General features: G+C 52.8%; 1 protein-coding gene across 4 annotated transcripts in view; it reads left to right on the top strand.

Annotated features, from left to right (window-relative positions):
• CACNA1E (calcium voltage-gated channel subunit alpha1 E) overlaps window positions 1-18,546 on the top strand; it is a 141,469-nt gene extending 122,923 nt beyond the window's left edge. For 2 of the 4 annotated variants that reach the window (XM_062602329.1, XM_062602326.1), the window contains 10 exons: window positions 5,483-5,579; window positions 7,292-7,397; window positions 8,524-8,631; window positions 9,101-9,201; window positions 9,487-9,593; window positions 10,103-10,211; window positions 11,477-11,605; window positions 13,133-13,313; window positions 13,424-13,617; window positions 14,191-18,546. In XM_062602329.1, coding sequence (XP_062458313.1) covers window positions 5,483-5,579; window positions 7,292-7,397; window positions 8,524-8,631; window positions 9,101-9,201; window positions 9,487-9,593; window positions 10,103-10,211; window positions 11,477-11,605; window positions 13,133-13,313; window positions 13,424-13,617; window positions 14,191-14,730 — 1,672 coding nt within the window. In that variant the 3' untranslated portion in view covers window positions 14,731-18,546. Of the gene's footprint in view, window positions 1-920; window positions 1,018-5,482; window positions 5,580-7,291; window positions 7,398-8,523; window positions 8,632-9,100; window positions 9,202-9,486; window positions 9,594-10,102; window positions 10,212-11,476; window positions 11,606-13,132; window positions 13,314-13,423; window positions 13,618-14,190 lie in introns of all 4 variants that reach the window. The other 2 variants (XM_062602327.1, XM_062602328.1) reach the window with 2 other exon arrangements.
• The last annotated feature ends 1,253 nt before the right edge of the window (window positions 18,547-19,799 follow it).

Below are 19,799 nucleotides of genomic sequence, written 5' to 3'. Positions count from 1 at the left end.
GATTTCCCTCCAGGCTTGTCTAAGGATGCCCAGGAGGCTGCAGCATGCTGCACCTCAGCACTTCCACCCCACATGGTCCTGCTTCCCAAAGGGCTCTGGTCTGGAGCAGAGTGTGGAGCAGAGCATCTGATGGTCCCTGCATGGTCCTGCCAGCTCTCTGCCTTGACCGTTTTGTTATTTCAGCTGGAGCAGGAGGGATATGGGTTGTATCCTGCGATGATTGCACCCTGCTCTGGGGAGATGTGCTTCTGTGGGCAAGAGAAGGGGTGTGTGTATGGGAGGGTTTGCTTCCAATAATGTGTAGCCTTGGCAGAGCATGATCTGGTGGTTGGAGCACAGGACCGGACCATGAGAGACCTAGGTGCTAGTGCCACAGCCACTGCTCACCAGCTGGTCACATTATGTCTCCCTGTGCCAGGTTCCCCAGATACTACAGATACAAGTGACTCAGCTTCCAATCTCCCTGGGACCTTGTGAGGACCAAAGAACTGGCCAAGAAAGTGCAGGTTTTCTGGTGGTGTGGTAGGACACAACTCCACCAAAAGTGCTTGTGGTGACTCGAACCAAACCAAATGGCAGGATCAACCTATCTAAAATCCCAGCCCTCTCCTACCAAATGTAGGCAGCCAGAGGCACAGTGAGAAAGGGCGATGGGGTGGTGTTCACTGCCAAAAATTGTTCATCTCCACAGGGTCAAGATGGGTCACTGTGAGGATGTATGAGCTGACTCATAGTGGAGAAGGCAGTAGCTGATTCTCACAGCTTTCCCCTCTCTGGGCCTGACTGAGCCAGAAGGCGAAGAGCCATGGACCCCCCCAGGGTCTTGCTCCACACATGGCCCCAGCAACCCCTGGTTAGGCTTTCCATCCTCCCCTCCACCCTCTCAGTGTCCTATTAACCCACCTGTGCTTCCTTTGCAGCGGCAGGATCCCGTATAAGGATATGTACAAATTAGTACGGGTGATCTCGCCTCCTCTGGGCCTAGGAGAGAACTGCCCCTACAGGGTGGCGTGCAAGGTTTGCCTCCCAGTCCTCTGCCACAACCTGGCCACGGGACGCACCATCCACCCCTCCTTCCCCCTGCTCCACCACCACCGCGCCTCCTGAGGGAACCCTGATGTTGCTTTCCTTCGAGTTTAAAGAGGTCCGCGGCCTCCCAGAGCCAGCAGCTGTCCCCCTCAAGGGGAGGCATGAGTGGGGCCAGGGGGGCTCAGAGCCTCCCAGGGTGGGTTTCAACAAATTGCATCCCCCAGCCAGCCCCTCGCCCCAGCTCCATTGATGCAGAGAGCCTCAAAGGGTGCCAGGCCAAAATGCCACCATCCCTGCTTGGCTTTTCAAAGTACCTTCACGTGGAAGCAGGAGTTCTGAGCAGGGGGACTTAGATGTGCTTTGCTCCTGGGGAGGAAAGGGGGAAACAAAGGCTTGTTTGGGATTTTGTCATTGGTTTAGGGAGTGAGGACTGGGGGGAGGCCAGAGTGACTCCTCTCCCTGGTAGAGTACCAGTACCAAACAGACCCTTACTCAAGTGTGGTTCTTGGAGGACATATGACCATATCTCTGGGGAACAGGACTCTTGCTAGCCTTGTCCTTAGCTTGTCAGACCTGCCTGGGAGGTGGTGGGACCTGGTCACATCTCTGGAGCCTAAAGGGTTCTCTCACTCTGCATGAGCCAAGCTGCTGGCCGTGAGTGCACAGCAGTGACTTGGTGTCCTTGTGTATCTCTGACTTGCACATTTGGTTCGTTGGGGATTTTTAATTTTATCCCGGGGCAACTGTTGGGCAAAATCCTGTGCCTGCTGCCTTCTCTGAAGTGCCATGACACCTAAGTGTCTGTGGCATGAAAGGATGAACTGCAAAGCTTGTTCTTCCTTCTGCTTCCCTCACAGTATCGGAGGACATGTACAAGGGAAGCTCAGATGCCCTCAGCTCTTAATCTTGGTTCTGCAAAGGAATAGGGCTCCTTGGTGTGGCATGGTGTAACCACCACATCCTTCTTGTCATATCAGTAATGCTTCTTCCAGCCAGCATCCCTAGAATGGGTCTGTCTCCCTCCTCAGCTGGAGGGATGTGGGAATGATGCACACATTTGAAATCTTGAAGTAGACCACCAGAAGTAAAGCCAAACAAGACAAGGTCTGGATTCTCAGTCATCTCATTAATGAAGAGGTATTTAGGGATAGGAGACTTCTTGCAAGAATCTCAGATGACTCATCTGTTCAAGGAGGGGCTCCTTGCAGTCTTTCCACTTCTGTCTGTCGCATCTCTGGCAAAGGATGGTGGCTTTGCTGAGGACATTTGCTCAGGTCCTTGCAGACAGAGGATACCTTCAGGGAGAATTGCTGGTCTTTTCAATTGACAACAGGGCTTCACTGGCAAATGCTGCTCTCCTAAGCTGGATCACTTGGTGCTCAGAAAGGTACCTGTAGTTCTTCCTAGAAAGAACGAGCTCTGTGGGACTTTTTCCGATGATTCTGGCCAGAGCAGTGAAGGTGGAGAAGGAGAAGTGGAGGCAAAGAGAGTGAGACCAGCTTCTGCTGTCATGTCCCTATCTCTTCCTTGTGTTACCTTCATCTTCTCCTCCCTCTGCACTGGGTACTTCAAGGACATGAGATTTTCAGGGATTCCTACTGCCCTGCAACAATTCCCAAAAGGCAACTGATGAAGCAAGAAAACCCACGTGGTTGTTGCATCTTTCCACCATGGTCCAGATCCCCAAATGCCAACCCAACCTGCCCACCTTTCTGTTTGGTGAGCCTGCCCTGCACATCACAGTGCACAGGTTTTACCTCCCTGGAGCCCACACCCCTATCCATGCGATGATGATTTGTAGAAACAACCACAGATGTGTTTATGGACTGGTGGACAGCCTGCTCTGGAAGAGATGGGTCTGAGGAAAGGATGCAACACAGTGGTACAGCATGGTATGGAAGAATACCCACTAGGCTATCCTCAGGTGGGCTAAGAAAGGGGCATTGACTTCCCTTGGAAGTTCAGCAAGCTCTGTCCTTATGCTGGGAGAGCAGGTCTTGTAACCACGTCTTTCTGGGATCGTGTCCTGGCAGCCTGCTCCACTTTTTGGGGGTATCTCTGCCTTTCTTCACCCCTTCTGCTTCTATCAGTCATGCAAAAGTGAGCCAAGGCATCACTTTTGTCCCCGAAAAGTAGCCCTTGAGATGGCCATGGGTCAGGTGAATGCTCCACAGACATTGACATCCCTGTGGACATCACCTATTCCTGAATCAGTTCTCACATCACTTGCTATTCTGGTGCTCTGTCAGCCTTGTATGGCCCAGTGCTTATTTTGTAACCACAGGAAGACTGCACATGTCCCCCAGATTTCCTCCTCTATCACTCACAAGGTCCTCTCAGAGTACCAGGATTGAGCCATTAGTGCCTGGTGGTTTTACAGGTCACTCTGGGCCATAGCTGTAGGTCACATCTCTGCCCAGTCACAGGACAGAGGGTCAGCTCTCCCATCAAGGATGTGCCTGTGCTTGGACCAGCCCCTGGGAGCCATCCTGTTCAGATGAATGACGTTCCATGTGCCTGCCTGTGCTTTGCTTCATGGGGATGTGGTTTGTGGGCACTGCTGTACTGCTCAAAATGCTTTAAGATCCCTGCTCTGAGAAGCAGCAGTATGTGCAGCCCATGTGTGAGAATAAAACAGCTCTTGTGTGGTCCTTCTTGGGTACTGATGCAAACTCTTCCTTACACAGAAATCCATTCCTTCTTCATTGTGTGGGGAATCTCAGTATGAAAGACAGTGTCTGATATGTGCTGGGTATGCTAAAAAAAAACCCTTGCCAGGAAGGGTGTGTGGAAGATCATTGTCTTGCTTTCTTTTTGCACTGAGTTCATGTATAAAAATTTTGAAGCCATCTTCTCCCCTTCAGACACCCCAAGTTGGTGCACATGCAGCTCTGCCAAGATGCTGCTTATAGACTCCAAACCTAGATATTACTTCTTGATCATCCCACTTAATATTCTCCAGTATTGTCATCAATCCTCTTTCCAACCCATTTAGGGGTGTCTGGTCTCAAAGGGGATAGCTTGCCTAGCCTGTTCTGTACCTGCACCCCAAAAGCTCCTGTTGTAGTCATCACTGTGTTTACATCCAGAATGTCAGGACTTATCTTGGTGGGGGACCTCTTTGGCCAGGGGTCTGCTTCAAAACAGTGGCACCCTTTGAGGAGATATGTTCTCCCCTTTCCACACTTCTCTGAGCGCACGGGTAGGGAAGAATCCAAGATCCCATGGGGAGTGCCTAATTTTTTAACAGCCACCCCAGATGAAATGGGTTCCTCTTCAGAAGCATCCTCACAGCACAGCTCCAAGGGTTGATGCCTTTGCGGTTGTGAGGTTGCCCTTGCCCATTAACAATGTTGAGCATTGCAGTGCAGGACAGAAGCCTGGTGCAGGGGAAAGAAGAGGTGGCCGAGCCCAGGATCCCTGGGAGATGGTACTTGAGCAGCCTCCTGGATGTGCAGAGAGAGGAAAACAAGCCTGGCAGAGGGCTCAAGGCATCATCAGGTGGCCCATTTTGGCAGAGTTCCTCACCGCAGCAGTCCTAGGCAGGACCTTATAGAGCAGAGGAGCATGAGGTGGGGATCCATCCTAGCTGCCTCCCTTGGGAAACCCAAATGAACACCAATGTTGGAAGGCCCAAACAGCTGCCTCTGCTGAGACTCTTTAAACTCCAACCTGGTGGAACTTGCAGCCGCATGTGGGAGAGAGCCAGGGCGGGAGCATGGCATGTACAACTTTTCCTCCCAGTTTTGTTTTTTCAGCCAATTCAGCATGCCTTTTGCACTGGTGCATGGTGGGAAAGTGGTCCATCCGCAGAGCCAGACGGAAGCAACTGGGCATCTTCCTTGGACAAGTGACCCTGGCCCACTGCCTTCTATGCAAGATGCTGCCTCCCAATTGCATAGACCTTACGAGCTGGGGATACACAGCCTTCCAGCTATGGGTTAGGTGGCAATGCAAAGCAATACCCAGGCCCCCCCAGGAGGGAAGACACTACGGAGGCCACAGAGCACTGTGGTGCAGACCACCATTATCTGAAATAACCCATGGCTTGAGTGCCGTGTATCTGATTTATACCACTCGCACACAGCCCTGGAACCTGTGGGACAAGGTGGGGGCTGCTGGAGGGCTTTAGGAAAGGGGTTGAGACCAGAGAAGGGCCCCCAGACTGCTAGCGAGACAGGCGCTTGAGGCCAGCAGCAGAGAGGAGAGGGGTGAGTTGCTTTCTGCCAGCATTCCTGGGTCTGTGTGAGCAGTGCTATAAATCCACATCAGGACAGTCTGTCATGTATGATTTGCCTTGATTAACAGGTTTCCTGTTCTTCTCCTGTTTGTCCGTTTGTTTTTTTTCTCTCCTGTTTTCCTGTACTATTTTTGTTTGTATGTTTTCCTGCTCTCTGGGAATGCCTCCTCTCTCTCTGCATCTCCCTCCCTCCCCTACCCCCTCCATGAGCAGTGGCCGAATCCATTACACTGAGATGTATGAAATGCTGACTCTTATGTCACCACCGCTAGGCCTCGGCAAGAGATGTCCTTCCAAAGTGGCCTATAAGGTAGATCAACCCTTCCTTCTATGTGGGCTAGAGTCGAGGAGGAGCTGGGGCTCAAGGGAGCTGGGGGGGGGGGGAGCTGGGGAAGCATTTGGGGTATCCAACATGTGTTTAGCTCACTCCTGGGGAGTCTGGTGTCCTCAGAAGAGTCCTGGCCATGCTGGCTGGTCTCCATTGCCCACACATGTGACACTGCTGTGGTCAGTTGCAAGCCTGGGGAGCTCTGGGGTGGAAGAGGAGTGGCAGGATCAGCAATAGTGTGGAAGTGGGAGGGTTGGAGAAGATGTGGTGAAGAACAACCCCATAGCACAGTTAGGAGTGAAATGCCTTCAGAAGCTCATTGACCCAAGCTCTTCGCCTAGGCTTGGAACCATCCTTGTTCCAGCCAGTGCAGAAACAGGGCTAAAGCATATGGAGATGGGAAGCAGGTGAGCAGCAAGGGCATATCCTGTAGGAGCAGCTCTTTAGTGCATAAGGAGCCAAGCACATAAGTATAGCCTACCCCGACAATGACTTGTGCAAGGCAAAGCCAGGTGTTTTCAAAAGGTGTCTCTGAGTTTTACCCCTTGTTCCTCTTGAACTAGAGGTTGGCGGTCAGCTTATGGCACTGGCACAGCGTGCTCCCAGCTGCATAGGCATGGAGCAGGAGCATGGGAAGCCCTGAAGGACATGGGGTGGGAGTTGTGTGGCTTTGCTGAGGGTAGCAGCTGCTAGGACAAGACCCAGAGCTACAGGACCATGTGTTTCCCAGGTCTGGAGCAAACTGAAGTTTTTCTTGGTCATGGGCTGTTTCCTGCAGCCCTTTCAGTGAAGGGGGGATTTCTGCACACTTGCAAACACTCTGCCACTCTCTCCAGCTCCCACATGTTCACACATGCATACATCCACCATCACACTTTCCCAGGAGAAAAAGGGAGGCTTGAAGGCAGGAAAAGGACATGAGAAGCTGAGTGAAAAGGAATGGGCAGGGAAGGGTTGACCCAAGGTATTCACAAAGCAAAATATACTCTCTGGAAAGTGGATCTGGTCACTTCAGTTTGCACCCCGCCTGCCCAGGGTGGGGAAGGAGCATGGCGTGTCTAACCTGCCCTGGTTGCCCTTCTCTCTTTCCTTCTGCACTTTTCCTACCCCTCCTTCCCTTCCCCATCCTTGAATAATTTGGACCCTGTGCATGTGCTGGCAAACTTCATCTCTGAAAGACGCAAAAAGGGAGCGCCAGGATGTAGCATGCTAGAGGATTCCAGCCAATCTGAAGTCCCTGAGGGTTAGGGACCCTCCTCTCACCTGCCCAAGGTGGGAAGGGTTGAGAGCTGGAAAGCCAAACCACCCGGGGAACGGAAACCTGAGCCCCCTCTCCCTTTCCCGAGCATCTCCCACTGCTGCATCCCTGATGGATCAGATGTATCTTCCCAAAGTGTCGGGAAGTGCCATGGCAGCCCTGGTGCTGTGGGGAGGGGTCTCAGGGGCCGTTCCAGGGGTGCAGGAGGAGCCCTGGAAGGCAGTGAGCCGGTGTCCTGGGGTGGAAGGAGCCGGGGGGTGGCGGGACGATCCTTGCCCTTCTTTTTTGGCTGTGCTGTTTTGACACTCTTCGTTGCTTTTTATTTTTTATTTTTTTTTCCCCTTTTGTTTAACGTTTAATTTCTTTTCCTCCAGCCTGGTCGATGTGTTTTTCGATATTGTTTTCCGTCCGCTGTTTTCTTCTCTCTCTTGCGCAGAGACTGGTGATGATGAACATGCCCGTGGCTGAGGACATGACCGTCCATTTTACCTCCACCTTGATGGCGCTGATACGCACAGCCTTGGACATCAAAATTGCCAAAGGTGAGGTCAGTGGGGTAGAGAGGGGTCAGAGACAGCAGGTTTTCAGAGTGACCATCACTCATCCTTTGGGCAAGCTGAAGACATCACAGCCAAATTGGGGTTGGCCACCTAGAGCCTGGCAAGTGGATGGAAGTGATTACCTTGAACAGGCAAACTTCTGCTGCTTTCTATTAAAACAAACAAACAAATTTATTCCTTTTGGGAAGAGGTGGCCATTTTTCCACTAGAAACTGCTTCTGGAGAACAGAAACGGCTTGATGTTCAAACTGTGTAATGGAGGAGAGAGAGAATTCCCTTCCTCCCCATGTACAAAACCAAACCAAGCAGGGAAAAGATCACATGTGCTTGACTTGCTAAAGCTGTGGGGAACAGAAATCTCTCTCTCAAGGAAGATAGCACCTGCTTTGTTGTTGTTGCTGGAAACACTCTGATTCATCAGATGAAAAACTTTCTGCAGAAACATGCCATTATCAAGAAAACATCCCCTGTTTTCAACAGCTCTGCTTTTGGAAGAAAACCCAACCCAGGGCAATATATCGTCAAAAGCCCAGTGATCAGACAGCTCCTTACGTCCCTCTAAATAAAGCAGAGATTTGAACCTGGGTCTCCTACAGCTTGGCTGAGTTGCCCTGGGCTCAGGTGTCTCCATTTGACATGTGTTGACAGCTCCCTCTGAGTTCTTCTAAAGCTCAGCAAACCTCTTCACCACTGGCCAGAAAGCTCTGCTTGCACAGCATCACGGAGTATTTAAGGATTTCAACCAAGTAGAGCTGCTCTTTCACCAGCACATGATCCGCTCACCAGAAAAGAGAAAGTGGGGCAGCAGCAGGTGTGTGTGGGCTGGAGTAGGATTGGAGGTGCAGAGATGGACCCAAGGCGAGCTTGAAGATGGCAGCTTTGAGTGGGAGGGCAGAGGATGGGGAGATGGAGGCACATACAGAAGAGATGGTTGGAAAGTTTCCCTGTGAGAGCAGGAGACCAGGCTCGCTAATGCAAGACTGCCCTTTCAGCCCAGAGCTGTTTCCTGCTTGTGAACCTCACTTCAGGATGGGAAAGGGGTGATTTTAGTTGAACCCTGGTGCCAGGTCTTGATGTACATGGGTCATTTTTCCCCCCGCTGTTCAAGGTGGTGCAGATTGGCAGCAGTTAGACTCTGAGCTTCAAAAGGAGATCCTGACCATTTGGCCTCACCTGTCCCAGAAGATGCTTGACCTGTTGGTACCCATGCCAAAAAGTGAGTCTCTTGGGGGGGGAGGGGTGGGGGAGGCTGTCATTGCTGTCAAGTTCCTATCATGCCTGCAGCAACTTCTTTCCAAGTGGGGAAAGGGTTTGTGTTGCTACAGGCTGGCTTCTGCCTTGCTCTGCCTGGCTGCTTGGGAACCCTCTTTGAAAAATACCCTGCCAAACCCAGTCTCCTGTAAATGGTCTCTGGAGCATCACTTGCTCTGTTACGTTTGATAATGTGATGAGGATATATGTCTTGGTGGTTTATGATGATGTTTTCAAGCCATCTCAATCCATTTTGTCTCCATGAGGAGTGTCTGGGTGTTCAGCTCTCTCTTTTTTGGAGTGATGAGTAGAGTTTAAGGATCACCAGGGTGTCCCACAGCAGGGCTTTTCCTGAGATCCACTCCGGTGCCTTCAGATTTGCTGTTTCTGTTAAGACACAAGTGTCCCCACTTTGTTTCCTCTTGTGCTCTCAGCCTCTGACCTGACTGTTGGCAAAATATATGCAGCCATGATGATCATGGATTACTATAAGCAGAGCAAAGCGAAGAAGCAGCGGCAGCAGCTGGAAGAGCAGGTGAGGCTCAGTAAGGGCACATGGTAGGCAGAACAGGGATGTTCAGAGCATCCTCACTGCTTCCTACCAAATGTGCAGCCAGCTGCATGGGATGCAGCTGAAGGATGAAGATGGTGGTACAGGTTGGGATTTGGTGACTACAAGGCATGTGTACGTGCATCCTTGGTCCTGGCTGTGAACATGAGCATGCTGTCACCCTCCTAAGCCTTGGGGGCTTGGTTGACAAAGCACTGGATGTTCAACTGCATTTCCTACAGGTTGAGTTTCTTCCTTTCTTTAATACAGAAAAATGCTCCCATGTTCCAGCGCATGGAGCCATCCTCCTTGCCGCAGGAAATCATCTCGAATGCGAAGGCTCTGCCTTACCTTCAGCAAGACACTCTCTCTGGCCTGTGAGTATTGCCATTCTAGGGCAGAAAATTCACAGCACAAAGCTTTTGCAGGATTATAGGTAGCTGGTGTGTGTCAGCATCACCAACAGCAGTGGAGGCAGCTAAGGGGCATGGCAAGGTATCTGCATGGATGCTGTTCTTGCAGGACCATGCCAGCACTAAATGAAAGCTCTCTAACTTAGGAAGGTCTGGGATGGACCTAAACCTTGAGAGCAGTTGAGCAGAGGGTCCTTGGGTGGTGCAGAGCTGGTGGGGGTCCCAGTAACCTGGCTGGTGGGAATGAGATGGTGGGAGTTGCTGACACTGCTCTTGGGATGTCCCTGCTGCTGCTGAGACCTGGGCACTGGTGTCCTCTCCTGTCTGGGCACCACTTCAGAACTTCAGAGGAACATGGTATTTGTCCTGGGGGTTTCAACAGCCTAGGGATAGCAGCTCCCAAGCTCTGAGCCACTGGAGAAGTGATCCAGCGCTTGGCTTGTGGCCTCTCTGAAGATGGACTGTCTTTGCAGGAGTGGCAGAAGCGGGTTCCCCTCACTGAGCCCACTCTCACCACAGGAGATCTTCCAGCTGGCATGCATGGATCCAGCCCACGGGCAGTTCCAGGAGCACCAGTCTTTGGTAAAGTTACGCACTGACTGGCGGGCGCTCAGCTTTGGTCCTAACAGGGATGCTGGTGGGCACTGGGAAGTGTGGGGCTGCCAGCACAGTGGTGAAATGCTACTCCCTGCCCCTGTAGCAGCAAGTACAGTGGAGGGATGGTAGCTGCTGGGACACACATGCATCAAGTCAGGGGGCAAATGTCCCTGGGTGTCCCCTAGCCATCCTTGGACCAGGCCTGGCCAGTGGGCCAGGTTGTGGAAAGTGCTTTTGGGGCAAGAGCTATGACGAGGGTCCAGTGTCCTGCAGTAAAATATCCTTCTCTTCACAGGCTACTCTTTTTACCACTGAGTGCTCATTTCAGTGGGTTATCCCTACCCCATGCTGAGTGATGGTATCTAATGTTTTTGGATTCATGTTCATTTTGTTGTCAGTGCTGGTGTCCCCTATTCCAAACCAAGCTGTCAAACTGTCTCTAATGGGAGCACGCACCCTCCAGCCTCACACACATGCTGGCCAGCAGCAGCAGTGTCTGTCTGTGTGTGTGTATATACATACATATCTATATATATATATATCTCCATGTCTGTGTGTGTGCATTCGTGCACCACCCTGACACGTGTCAGATGCAGTGTTGTACCACTGTGTATTTCCAGCCCGGCCCATGTCCCTGGGGTCTGTAGTACTCTGTATGAGTTGCATACCATGCAGGAGGGCGTCCCCAGCTACCCTGACCACTCCATCATCCTGCAAGTGGGGTGGTGGCAGATGAGACTCCCATCTCCCCATAAAATCACTCCCTGCCCTTCTCCTTGTCACGTCACCATGTACAAAATTGTCCCTTACTCTGGGAATTAACCAAAATGCAAAGGTGCCATGGGTGGCATGCTTTCTTTTAATAAGGATATGGGCAGAAAGCCTTTAAAGCAACGTCAGAGAGAAAATCCCACATGTTCATTCCCTTCCAGTAAAAGGAGAAGGAGTTAAAGCCCAGGCAGAGCGTCACCAGATCCAGGCAGGGTTTCCACTGCCACTGAAGAGGTGCAAGATGAATTGGCCATTAGGCAAGCCTGAAGCACCACATTTATGCTCATCTGCAATGGATTGTGAACAGATTATTTTTCAGTGGTGACATGATGGACAATGTGTTTTGGACTCCCTTTCTGGCCCACTTAAATTCTGCCTCCCATTGAGTGAGTAGGGCTGCCCCCTGTGAACAGGGCAGAAGCAGCACACTGCCCTGCTCCAATCCCATCCCAAGAGCTTGGCTGTGTGTTTATTTCCAGGAGCCAGAGGTTAGGGAGTTTCAAAGAGTGCAGCCCTCTAACCGTGGCAGCTACCTTCCCGTGGACACTCAGGACCATGCTGTCTCTGGGAGGGCCTCCTCCATGCCTCGTCTCACTGTGGATCCCCAGGTAAAACCAAGCAAAGCCCCCATGGGTGCTGGGTCCAAGCAAAGCCTACCAGGTAACACTGGGGCTTCTCTCTGCACTGAGCAAGTCCCTCGAGCCCCACAGCTTCTCCAGCACCCCAGTATTGAAGCATCTCCCCCTCTCTGGGGTGCTGCACATACCTCTTTACATGGGGGACACTGACAGCAGAGAGCAGCCAGTGGAATCGATCTCCTGGCTCACGTGGGAGGTCCATGGTGGAGCGAGGTTTCAGGGTCTCCCTGCAGTGGGACACCACTCCTTTTCTTCAGCCCCGGGCACTGGCTGAGGTTCAAGAAGTCCCAGCCTGGCTGTCAGATGATCTCCCAGGTCATGAAACTACTTTTCCTTTGTCTCCCATTGTCCCACCACACACGCTTCTCCATCTGTCCAGGGGAAGCCAGGCCACATCTCACCTCCTTGTTTGTCTGCCTGGTTTCTCTGTTGTTCTGTTTTGTACTCAAGCCTCCACTGAGACACGGGCATTTACATGAGGTTTGGTTTTGCTGTGAAGTCTCTGGGTCTGCTTTCTCACAGAGGCGGTGGTGCAAGCAAAAGGTCCTGGTGTCAGTGCCAGTGTGACATGTTGTGGCGCTTTGGCAGGGGCATAAAGAGAAAGGGAGGCTTTGTCTTGTGGGCTTTATTCTCCCCATTCAGCAGAGGGGGAGATGATCAGAAGGAGAGAATGGGAGCAAGAAATGTTACAATGCAAGGAGAGGAGACAGGGAGAACAGTCAGAGACTGCAAAGGCAAAAAGGCACTAGAATAAAGCAAAGGACCATAAAAAAGAAGGTGATGCCTTCCACAAAACATGTGAGAACACAAGCTAGAAGGAGAGAAGAAGGTAGAAAGAAGAAGTATGGGAGAGGGAAAGGAAAGGAGAAAGGAAACAGGAAAGGAAAGGAGAAGGGGTAAAGGAAAGGATAAAGGGAAAAGGAAAAGAAAAAAACCACTGTGAGTGGGGAGAGAGGGAATGACTGCAGGGGAAGGAGATGGGGATGCGGGAATAAAGGAGGACCAGGGCAGGGTCTGGGAAAGTGTCAGCAGCTGGGAAAATAAGGACAAAGCGAGGGGCACTGGAGGATCCCCTCTCTGTCAATCGTTTCTTCTTCGATGTCTCTGTTCACTCTGCTTGATCCTGATTTCAAGGTGGGGACGGATGCTGAGACAGCCTGGGGGTGATGGTTTGGTACCCTTCATGTCCCCACATCTCGAGTGGGATGCTGCTGCTCTTCCCCCAGCACACAGTGCCTTGGCTTGAATGGTAGTCACTGGCTTTGCTTGTGGAGCATGATTCCAAGCCAGCTGGGGAAGGGAAGCCCATGAGCATGAAGGCTAAATCCCACTTTCCTCCCACTCCTGATTTATGCTGCTCCCCTCACCCCAAATCTCCCCATCCTGGAGGCTGGTGTGCCAGTGATGGTGAATGAACTGGTAATTGCTTGGCTGCTATCCCCCCACAGCTCTGCCTGGCACTAACCCCCTCTCCCGGTGGGCTGGGGTTGCTTGCAGGTGGTGACAGACACCAGCTCGATGCGGCGATCGTTTTCCACTATCCGGGACAAGCGCACCAACAGCTCCTGGTTGGATGAGTTCTCCATGGAGCGCAGCAGCGACAACACCTACAAGTCCCGCCGGCGCAGCTACCACTCCTCACTCCAGCTCTCTGCCCGACGTCTCAACACTGACTCAGGTGAGCAAGGGTGGGTGGTCCCATCCCACATCAGTGCCAAACAAATCCCCAGCTAAGCATCCCCTACTCCAGGGGAGGGGACAGTGGGGACTGACAGAGATGTCCTGCAGGCCACCGGTCCGATGGGCATCGCTCAGGTGGCAGGGAGAGGGGACGATCCAAAGAGCGCAAGCACTTGCTGTCCCCTGACATCTCCCGCTGCAATTCTGAGGAGAGGAGTCCCCAGGCACAAGATGAGTCACCGGAGCGGCGGCGTGAGTCCCGGTCACCCAGCGAGGGCAGGTCGCAGACACCCAGCAGGCAGGTGGGTGACAAACACCCTTCCTAAGCACAAAGGGAGAGGTAGAAAAAGCTCCTTGCCAAAACCGGGAAGATAAGCCCCAACTCTGGGAGCTTTGCACCATCGCTCCTCCCTGTGGTGGCAGCTCCACATTCCTGTAATCTGGGCAGGTTGGGGCTTCTTGGGCACACTGCAGAGCATTTGTGAAGAGGGGTGAATCTCCACACTGATCTTCTCATCACTGTGGCATCTGCTCCCTACCAAGGTCAAGGTGTCCCAGCTACAGACACTTGGAGATGCCAGTGCTTGAATGTGCTTGAAACCATGGAGATCTTGCCTTTAGAGATCAGCAGCTGGTGAGCTGTTAGCTCTTGCTGCAGCAGGTTTGTGGGTACTTACTACTTTTGGCCACAAACACAGATACCATTCTTGTCCCTGGAGCAGATTCTGAGGCCAGGACGGGGCAGGCAAAGATTCAGTTGGGCCTCATTCAAGCTGGAGGATGCTCTGGAGGCCCCAGGCTGAGTGGTGGGCAGACTGGGTGCACGGTGCTGCTTGTCACACCTGTATTCCCCAGCGTGTCTTGGTGCATTGCAGGGAATGGGGTCTTTGAGCGAAAGCTCCATCCCCTCCATCTCGGACACCAGCACCCCTCGGCGAGGCCGCCGCCAGCTCCCACCGGTGCCCCCCAAGCCGCGTCCCCTCCTCTCCTATGCCTCCATGCTGCGGCACACCGGAGACGCCTCACCACCCGCTGAGGAGAGCGAGGGAGGGTCTCCACTCCTCTCCTCTACCCTGGAGCCCAACACCGCATGCCTGACCGAGTCTTCCAGTTCCCCAATGGGGAAGCAGAGCCGACAGTCCACCCCACAGCGCTACATCTCCGAGCCCTATCTGGCCCTGCATGACGACTCACATGCCTCAGACTGCGGTGAGGAGGAGACGCTCACCTTTGAGGCGGCCGTCGCCACCAGCCTCGGCCGTTCCAACACCATCGGCTCAGCCCCGCCGCTGCGGCACAGCTGGCAGATGCCCAACGGGCACTACCGGCGGCGGAGGCGAGGGGCAGGGCAAGGCATGATGTGCGGGGCCAGCATCGATGTGCTCAGCGACACCGAGGAAGATGACAAGTGCTAGAAGCTGCCCCCGCCCCATCTCAGCTCTCCCCCTTCCCACCACTGCCCTGCCCCTCTCCAATGCATGCTCTTTGCCACGCCTGGGAATGAAACAAAACCAAAACCAAATGCAGGGGAAAAGGAGAAAACCAAGCCGACCGGAATGGAGGGGGGAAAAGAAGAGGAAAAAAAAAAAAAAAGTCTTTGTGCAAAAAAAAAATTAAAATCTGTCGACTTTCATTTATTACTATCACTTTTTTTTTCTGCACAGAGAAACATTTGATGGGCAGCAGAGTGACCCAGTCGGGTGCGCATTCTCAGGGGAACATGAGATTCCCCCCAGCTGCAGCCCCACTCCCTGCCCCGAGCAGGACCCCTGGGAAGGCTTGTCCGGATGGTTTTCTGCTCCTGGAGGCTGGAGAGTCCCAACAGGGGGGTACCAGGAGCCCCCTTTGCTCTGTTGCTTGGGCTCATGCTGCTGTGGCTTTGAATTTCCCTCCCCAGGGGTTTCTTCCAACCTGGAAAAGGGGCAGAGTGTGATAGAGGGGTGCAAGGGCTGAGGATTTGGGGTGCACCAGGCAGACTAGAGTGGCTCTGCCTGCCAGGGACGTGGCAGGCAAAAGAGAACCCACCTGGTTTGTGCTGGAGCAGGCGGGAGCAGGGCAAGGGGGCTCAGTGCTGCCGAATGTATCCTGTCTCCCACCAACATATATTTATTTATATATGGAGAACTCTAGGTGTGCCTGTGTGTGTATATAGAGTATGTGTGTGTATATATATTTATATACTGTATATATAAAGATATACACATACATGGATTTGTTTTAGTCATCTGAAAATGTTGGGGAGTCCCTTGGGGTTTTTACTTCCCACACTCTGTTGGCAGCAGGACCAAGCCTACCCATGGGTGCTGCTGTGTACCCATCTCTGTAGCAGAGCATTGGGAACATTGCCTTCCTCTCCTCACCGCATCCCAGGTGTTTCCAGTGGTGGGAGTTACATTTTGTCTGTCAGACGTGGCCATGGTGAGGGGTCTTTCGGCAGCTCTACTGCTGGCTGTACCAAGCAGTGTCTGTGGGAGTGGGCTGCCCAAGGGGAAAGGACAGGGCTGTCCCTGGGGGTATGGCTCACTTGGCACCAGAGTAGCCAAGGGGGTGATGGCAAACCTCTTTGCTGTGTTTTCCCAGGAAAAGAAGATACTCACGTCTGCTGGTGAGGGAAGATGTTGTGTGTGCTTGTCTGTATCCTAAGCTCTGTACTGGCAGAGTAACCTGGCTTTAGCACGTCCTCTGACTCAGTTTCCCCTGCAGCCATGGTCCCTGTCTGCTCCCAGTGCCTGGCAACCCCTTCAGAGGGGCCTGCCATGGGGTTGGCTGCGTTTGCAAACCCTACGGCCCTGGCATGGTGGGCAGGTGGGTGTCCGAGGGTCAGTGGGGCTTTGGGAGAGGAGTGTGGTCTACGGGGGTGAGCAGGGTGGCTCTCTTCTACTGAAAATACTGAAAATGCAGTACAGGGCCACCTTCCAGCATTTGTCATTAGTTAACCTGGTAATTATGTGCTGTCAGCTCTAATGATCCATGTGCACCCTTGGCTGTGGGTGTGATGCTTTGGCTGCCAGCCTGGAGAGATGATGGTCACCTTGTGGTAATGGGTGGCTCACCCTGGCAATCACTGGCATGTTTCTGCTGTGAGTTGTGTTCATCATCAGCCCAGCTGTGGTCCTGTGGAGCTGGAGGGTGCTATGCCTTTGGAGCCTCAGGAAAGGGCTTGCTCTGTGGGCTGAGGGTCTGGTTGGTGTAGTTGGACCAGGCATGGCCATGTGCATGGAGATGGGATGTTGGGCAGGGAGAGGTGGGGCAGCTCTCGTCCTACCCTTCCTCCTGCCCATGGCTTTGCGCTGCTGCAGGTTGTTGTGGTCGGTGTCTTTGGGGCTGCTCCAGCCCTAAGCAAAGCTTTAGACAGACTTAGCTTTGGTCCTGGATAACTAACCCATGTCTTTTCCTGACTGAAAGTTGCTCTGAGCACAAACTGCTCTGCTCCCGTATGTGCAGATCAGTCCCTGCCCTGATCACTTTGTGAGCTCCCCCAGAGGAGCTCTGCTTGTCAGAAGCAAATCCCACCAGCTCCAAAGACTGGCAGCTCCTGGGGTCGGTCGTGGAGCAAACCCCCTCTTTCTAGTGGTCAAGCTGCCCTCTGCACACCCGAGGAGCAGATCTCGCTTACAGGGCAAAATCTCCTACTCCCTTGATTGGTCCCTGCTGGTTGGTGGCACTTCTGTTCTCCCTGCTCTCCATGTGCTTCCTAAACAGGCATTTCCAACTGCCAAAGGATCAAAAAATTCCCCAGGAAGTTTTTCCATTGCTCTGTCTCAGCTTCAGCATCTCCCATCTCAGTGCAAGGGGGTAAGCTGTGCCCCATGCAGCTGCTGGGAAGGTACCTGGTGCTGGCTGATGTCATGGGCATCTCCTGTCCTCTTCTGAGCATCACCACTCCACCTCCAGCCATCCATGAACAGTTTGTGGCTTCAAACTGAAGCTGCTGGAGCATTGCTCCCTGTGCTGGAGTTTGGGGGAGTCAGTCCTGACGGGCAGCATGGGACCACATAGGTCTTGGGGCCAGGGGTGCAGTGGTGCTGCAGGCCAGGGCAGGCGATACTGTATATGCTCTAAATATAGGTGCTGCTTCTAAATTCAGAAAGGTGTCTGACAATAGCCAGGCTCTGAGTAACAGCCTGCAGGGAGTAGAGGAGACGGCTTTTTGTGTCTGTGCCTGTTGGGTGGGAGGGAGGGATGCTCTTGAAGGGTGGGCACGTTTCAGGCAGTTTTCAAGCTTTGGGTGTTTTTCTTTCTTTGGCCCCAGTGTGTGGCAATGCTCTGCAGTGTAGTGCTGGTATGGGATGGAGCAGAGCCCTGCGGCATGCACCCACATGTGGCAGTGGGCTGTGGTGTCCAAACCTGAGCTTTTTGGCATGTAAGCCCTGTGTTTTACTAATGCACAGAAACTGTATGAAGCAAAACAGCCTCTTTTTGTCCCTTGGGCACCCAAAAATGGGCTGATCCTGTCTGTCTCGCAATAGCTGGTGGTCCCGCTCCAGCAGCAGGACTGCAGGCAAGGACCCAGGGGACAAGGTGGCACCTCCAAAGCATGTCTCTGAAACCAAAAACAACCCCCAGGAGAACTATGGAAAAGACTACACTAAGGGGGAAGGAAAAACAGACCTGAGGCCCCATTGCAGCAAGACACTGGACTCACTTTGCTGCTGTACGATCTCTTGTCTGTGGCTTTTTGCACATCTCTCTCACCTCCTGGACATCAGGGATCTGCCACTTCAGTCACTGACGGTGGCTGCTGGCTGTGTTTGACCACGGGAGGGAGAATGAGAGAGGGAGGGGGACATGTTTCAGCATGTGCTTGCACAGGACAAGCTGCTGCCCAGGCAGGAATTCACCAGTTGCATGCAACTAGTTCCCAGTTTGGTGCTGGGATCAAAGCCCTGCAAAGCTCCTGGGAGGGTAGCAGAAGGTGTGCAGAGAGATAAGGCAGCACTGGAGCATGAAACCTTGCTGTCCCCTCCAGGCTGGCTGTCCCAGCACCATCCTCCTGTCCTGTGAGGCCTCAAAGGACAGAGCCTCCCACATGTGGGACTGGTGGCTCCTGTGGCCAAGGGAGGGTGGGTGACAAGGAAATTCTCTGCCTTCATACCCCAGGCACTGGGGTGGGTGTTGTAACATAACATGCTCGTTCGGACCCAAACAGGGAACCGAACTGACTGATGGCAGTGTACAACTTCGATGTTTTTTGTCAAAATGAAAGAAAAATAAAACCTTGTTGTAAAGAACTGCTGCAGACTCCACCTTGTTGTCACTGCCCTACACTGGTGGGGACCACTGGTGAGATGCTGGACTCTTGCCAAAGGCCTCCATGGCAGGGATGAGACGGCACACATCTTGTGCTGTTCAGCCCCATCACGTGGGATGGGGTGTTCCCCAGCATGAGCATGAGGACTGTCCCTTACCAGTGCTGCCCTGGCATCCCTATGGTCCCCAAACAGGGTAGGGGGCTGCAGGAGAGGTAGGGAGCAAGTTTGGGAAGGGCTGTCTCCCTGGGGAAGCTGTGGCTCATGCATGGCTGCTTCCAGACATGCCAGCTGGGGAGGACCAGGGGTCTGGGACTGGGGAAAGGAGCCTGAGGAGTTGTTAGCAGCAGCACCGCAGCAAACTGGCATGGTGAAGCCAAGAGCATTGTGGTGCCATTGTATTGCTGGAGAAATGCAAGGGAGCACCAGCCTGTAAACCCAGGGTTTGGAAAACATGTGGGATCTGCGTCTTTGAGGGGTTTAAATAGCTTGGATACCTCCTCCACACCTGCGCCTGGAAGACGTCAAGTGGATTCAGATTCTGTTCCCTGGTCCAAAGCTCACTGGTGAGTTGTCAAGCAAAGATGCTGAAGTCAGGTCTTATATTTCTTTTTTTGCAGAGCTGTTTAAAGTACAAAAAGTTCTCCAGCAGTCAGAGGTGAGTCAGCAGCCTATGGCAGTCTGCAGGCTGAGCATGGGTGACAGGGATATTTTATAGCTTTCCAACAGCACTCTTCCTTTTCCTTCCCGGTGGTGGGAGGCTGCTGTGCCAAGAAGAGCTCAGGGAAGGATGAAGACAATTGCTCTGCTCATCTGAACCACTTTGAGCTAAGCTTGTGCTGTGTGTCTCCCATGTGCTGCTGCCCCTCTCTGCATGGTGCCACCAAGAAGCAAACCCAAATGTTATGACCTATAGGAACTGGCTTTTTGTTGCTCTTCACTTTGTGGATCTTTTCTTTTATTTCCCAGATGCTGTCAGGTGTGGTTTTCAACTCTTTGGCTCACAAAGTGCTAGAAAGCATGTTTTTGGTGGGAAGTGTACAGTTCCATAAGAACATTACCCAGGAGATGGCCCAGCTTTGAGGGCCCTTGGCCAGGCAATGGATATAGGGACAACCAGGGGCTGGAGACAAAGCCCAGCATTTTTTCAGCCTGTGAAGCACGTTCCCATTTTATAGCTGAATAAGTGATCTGCATCCCTGGCTGTGGGGAAAGCCTTCTGAAGAAGGTGATGC

This window comes from Pezoporus occidentalis, unplaced genomic scaffold (assembly GCF_034315485.1).
Source record: "Pezoporus occidentalis ecotype Australia unplaced genomic scaffold, CSIRO_AGI_Poc_V1 ctg76, whole genome shotgun sequence".
Classification (NCBI taxonomy): domain Eukaryota; kingdom Metazoa; phylum Chordata; class Aves; order Psittaciformes; family Psittacidae; genus Pezoporus; species Pezoporus occidentalis.
This window is presented reverse-complemented; position numbering and strand designations above follow the sequence as displayed.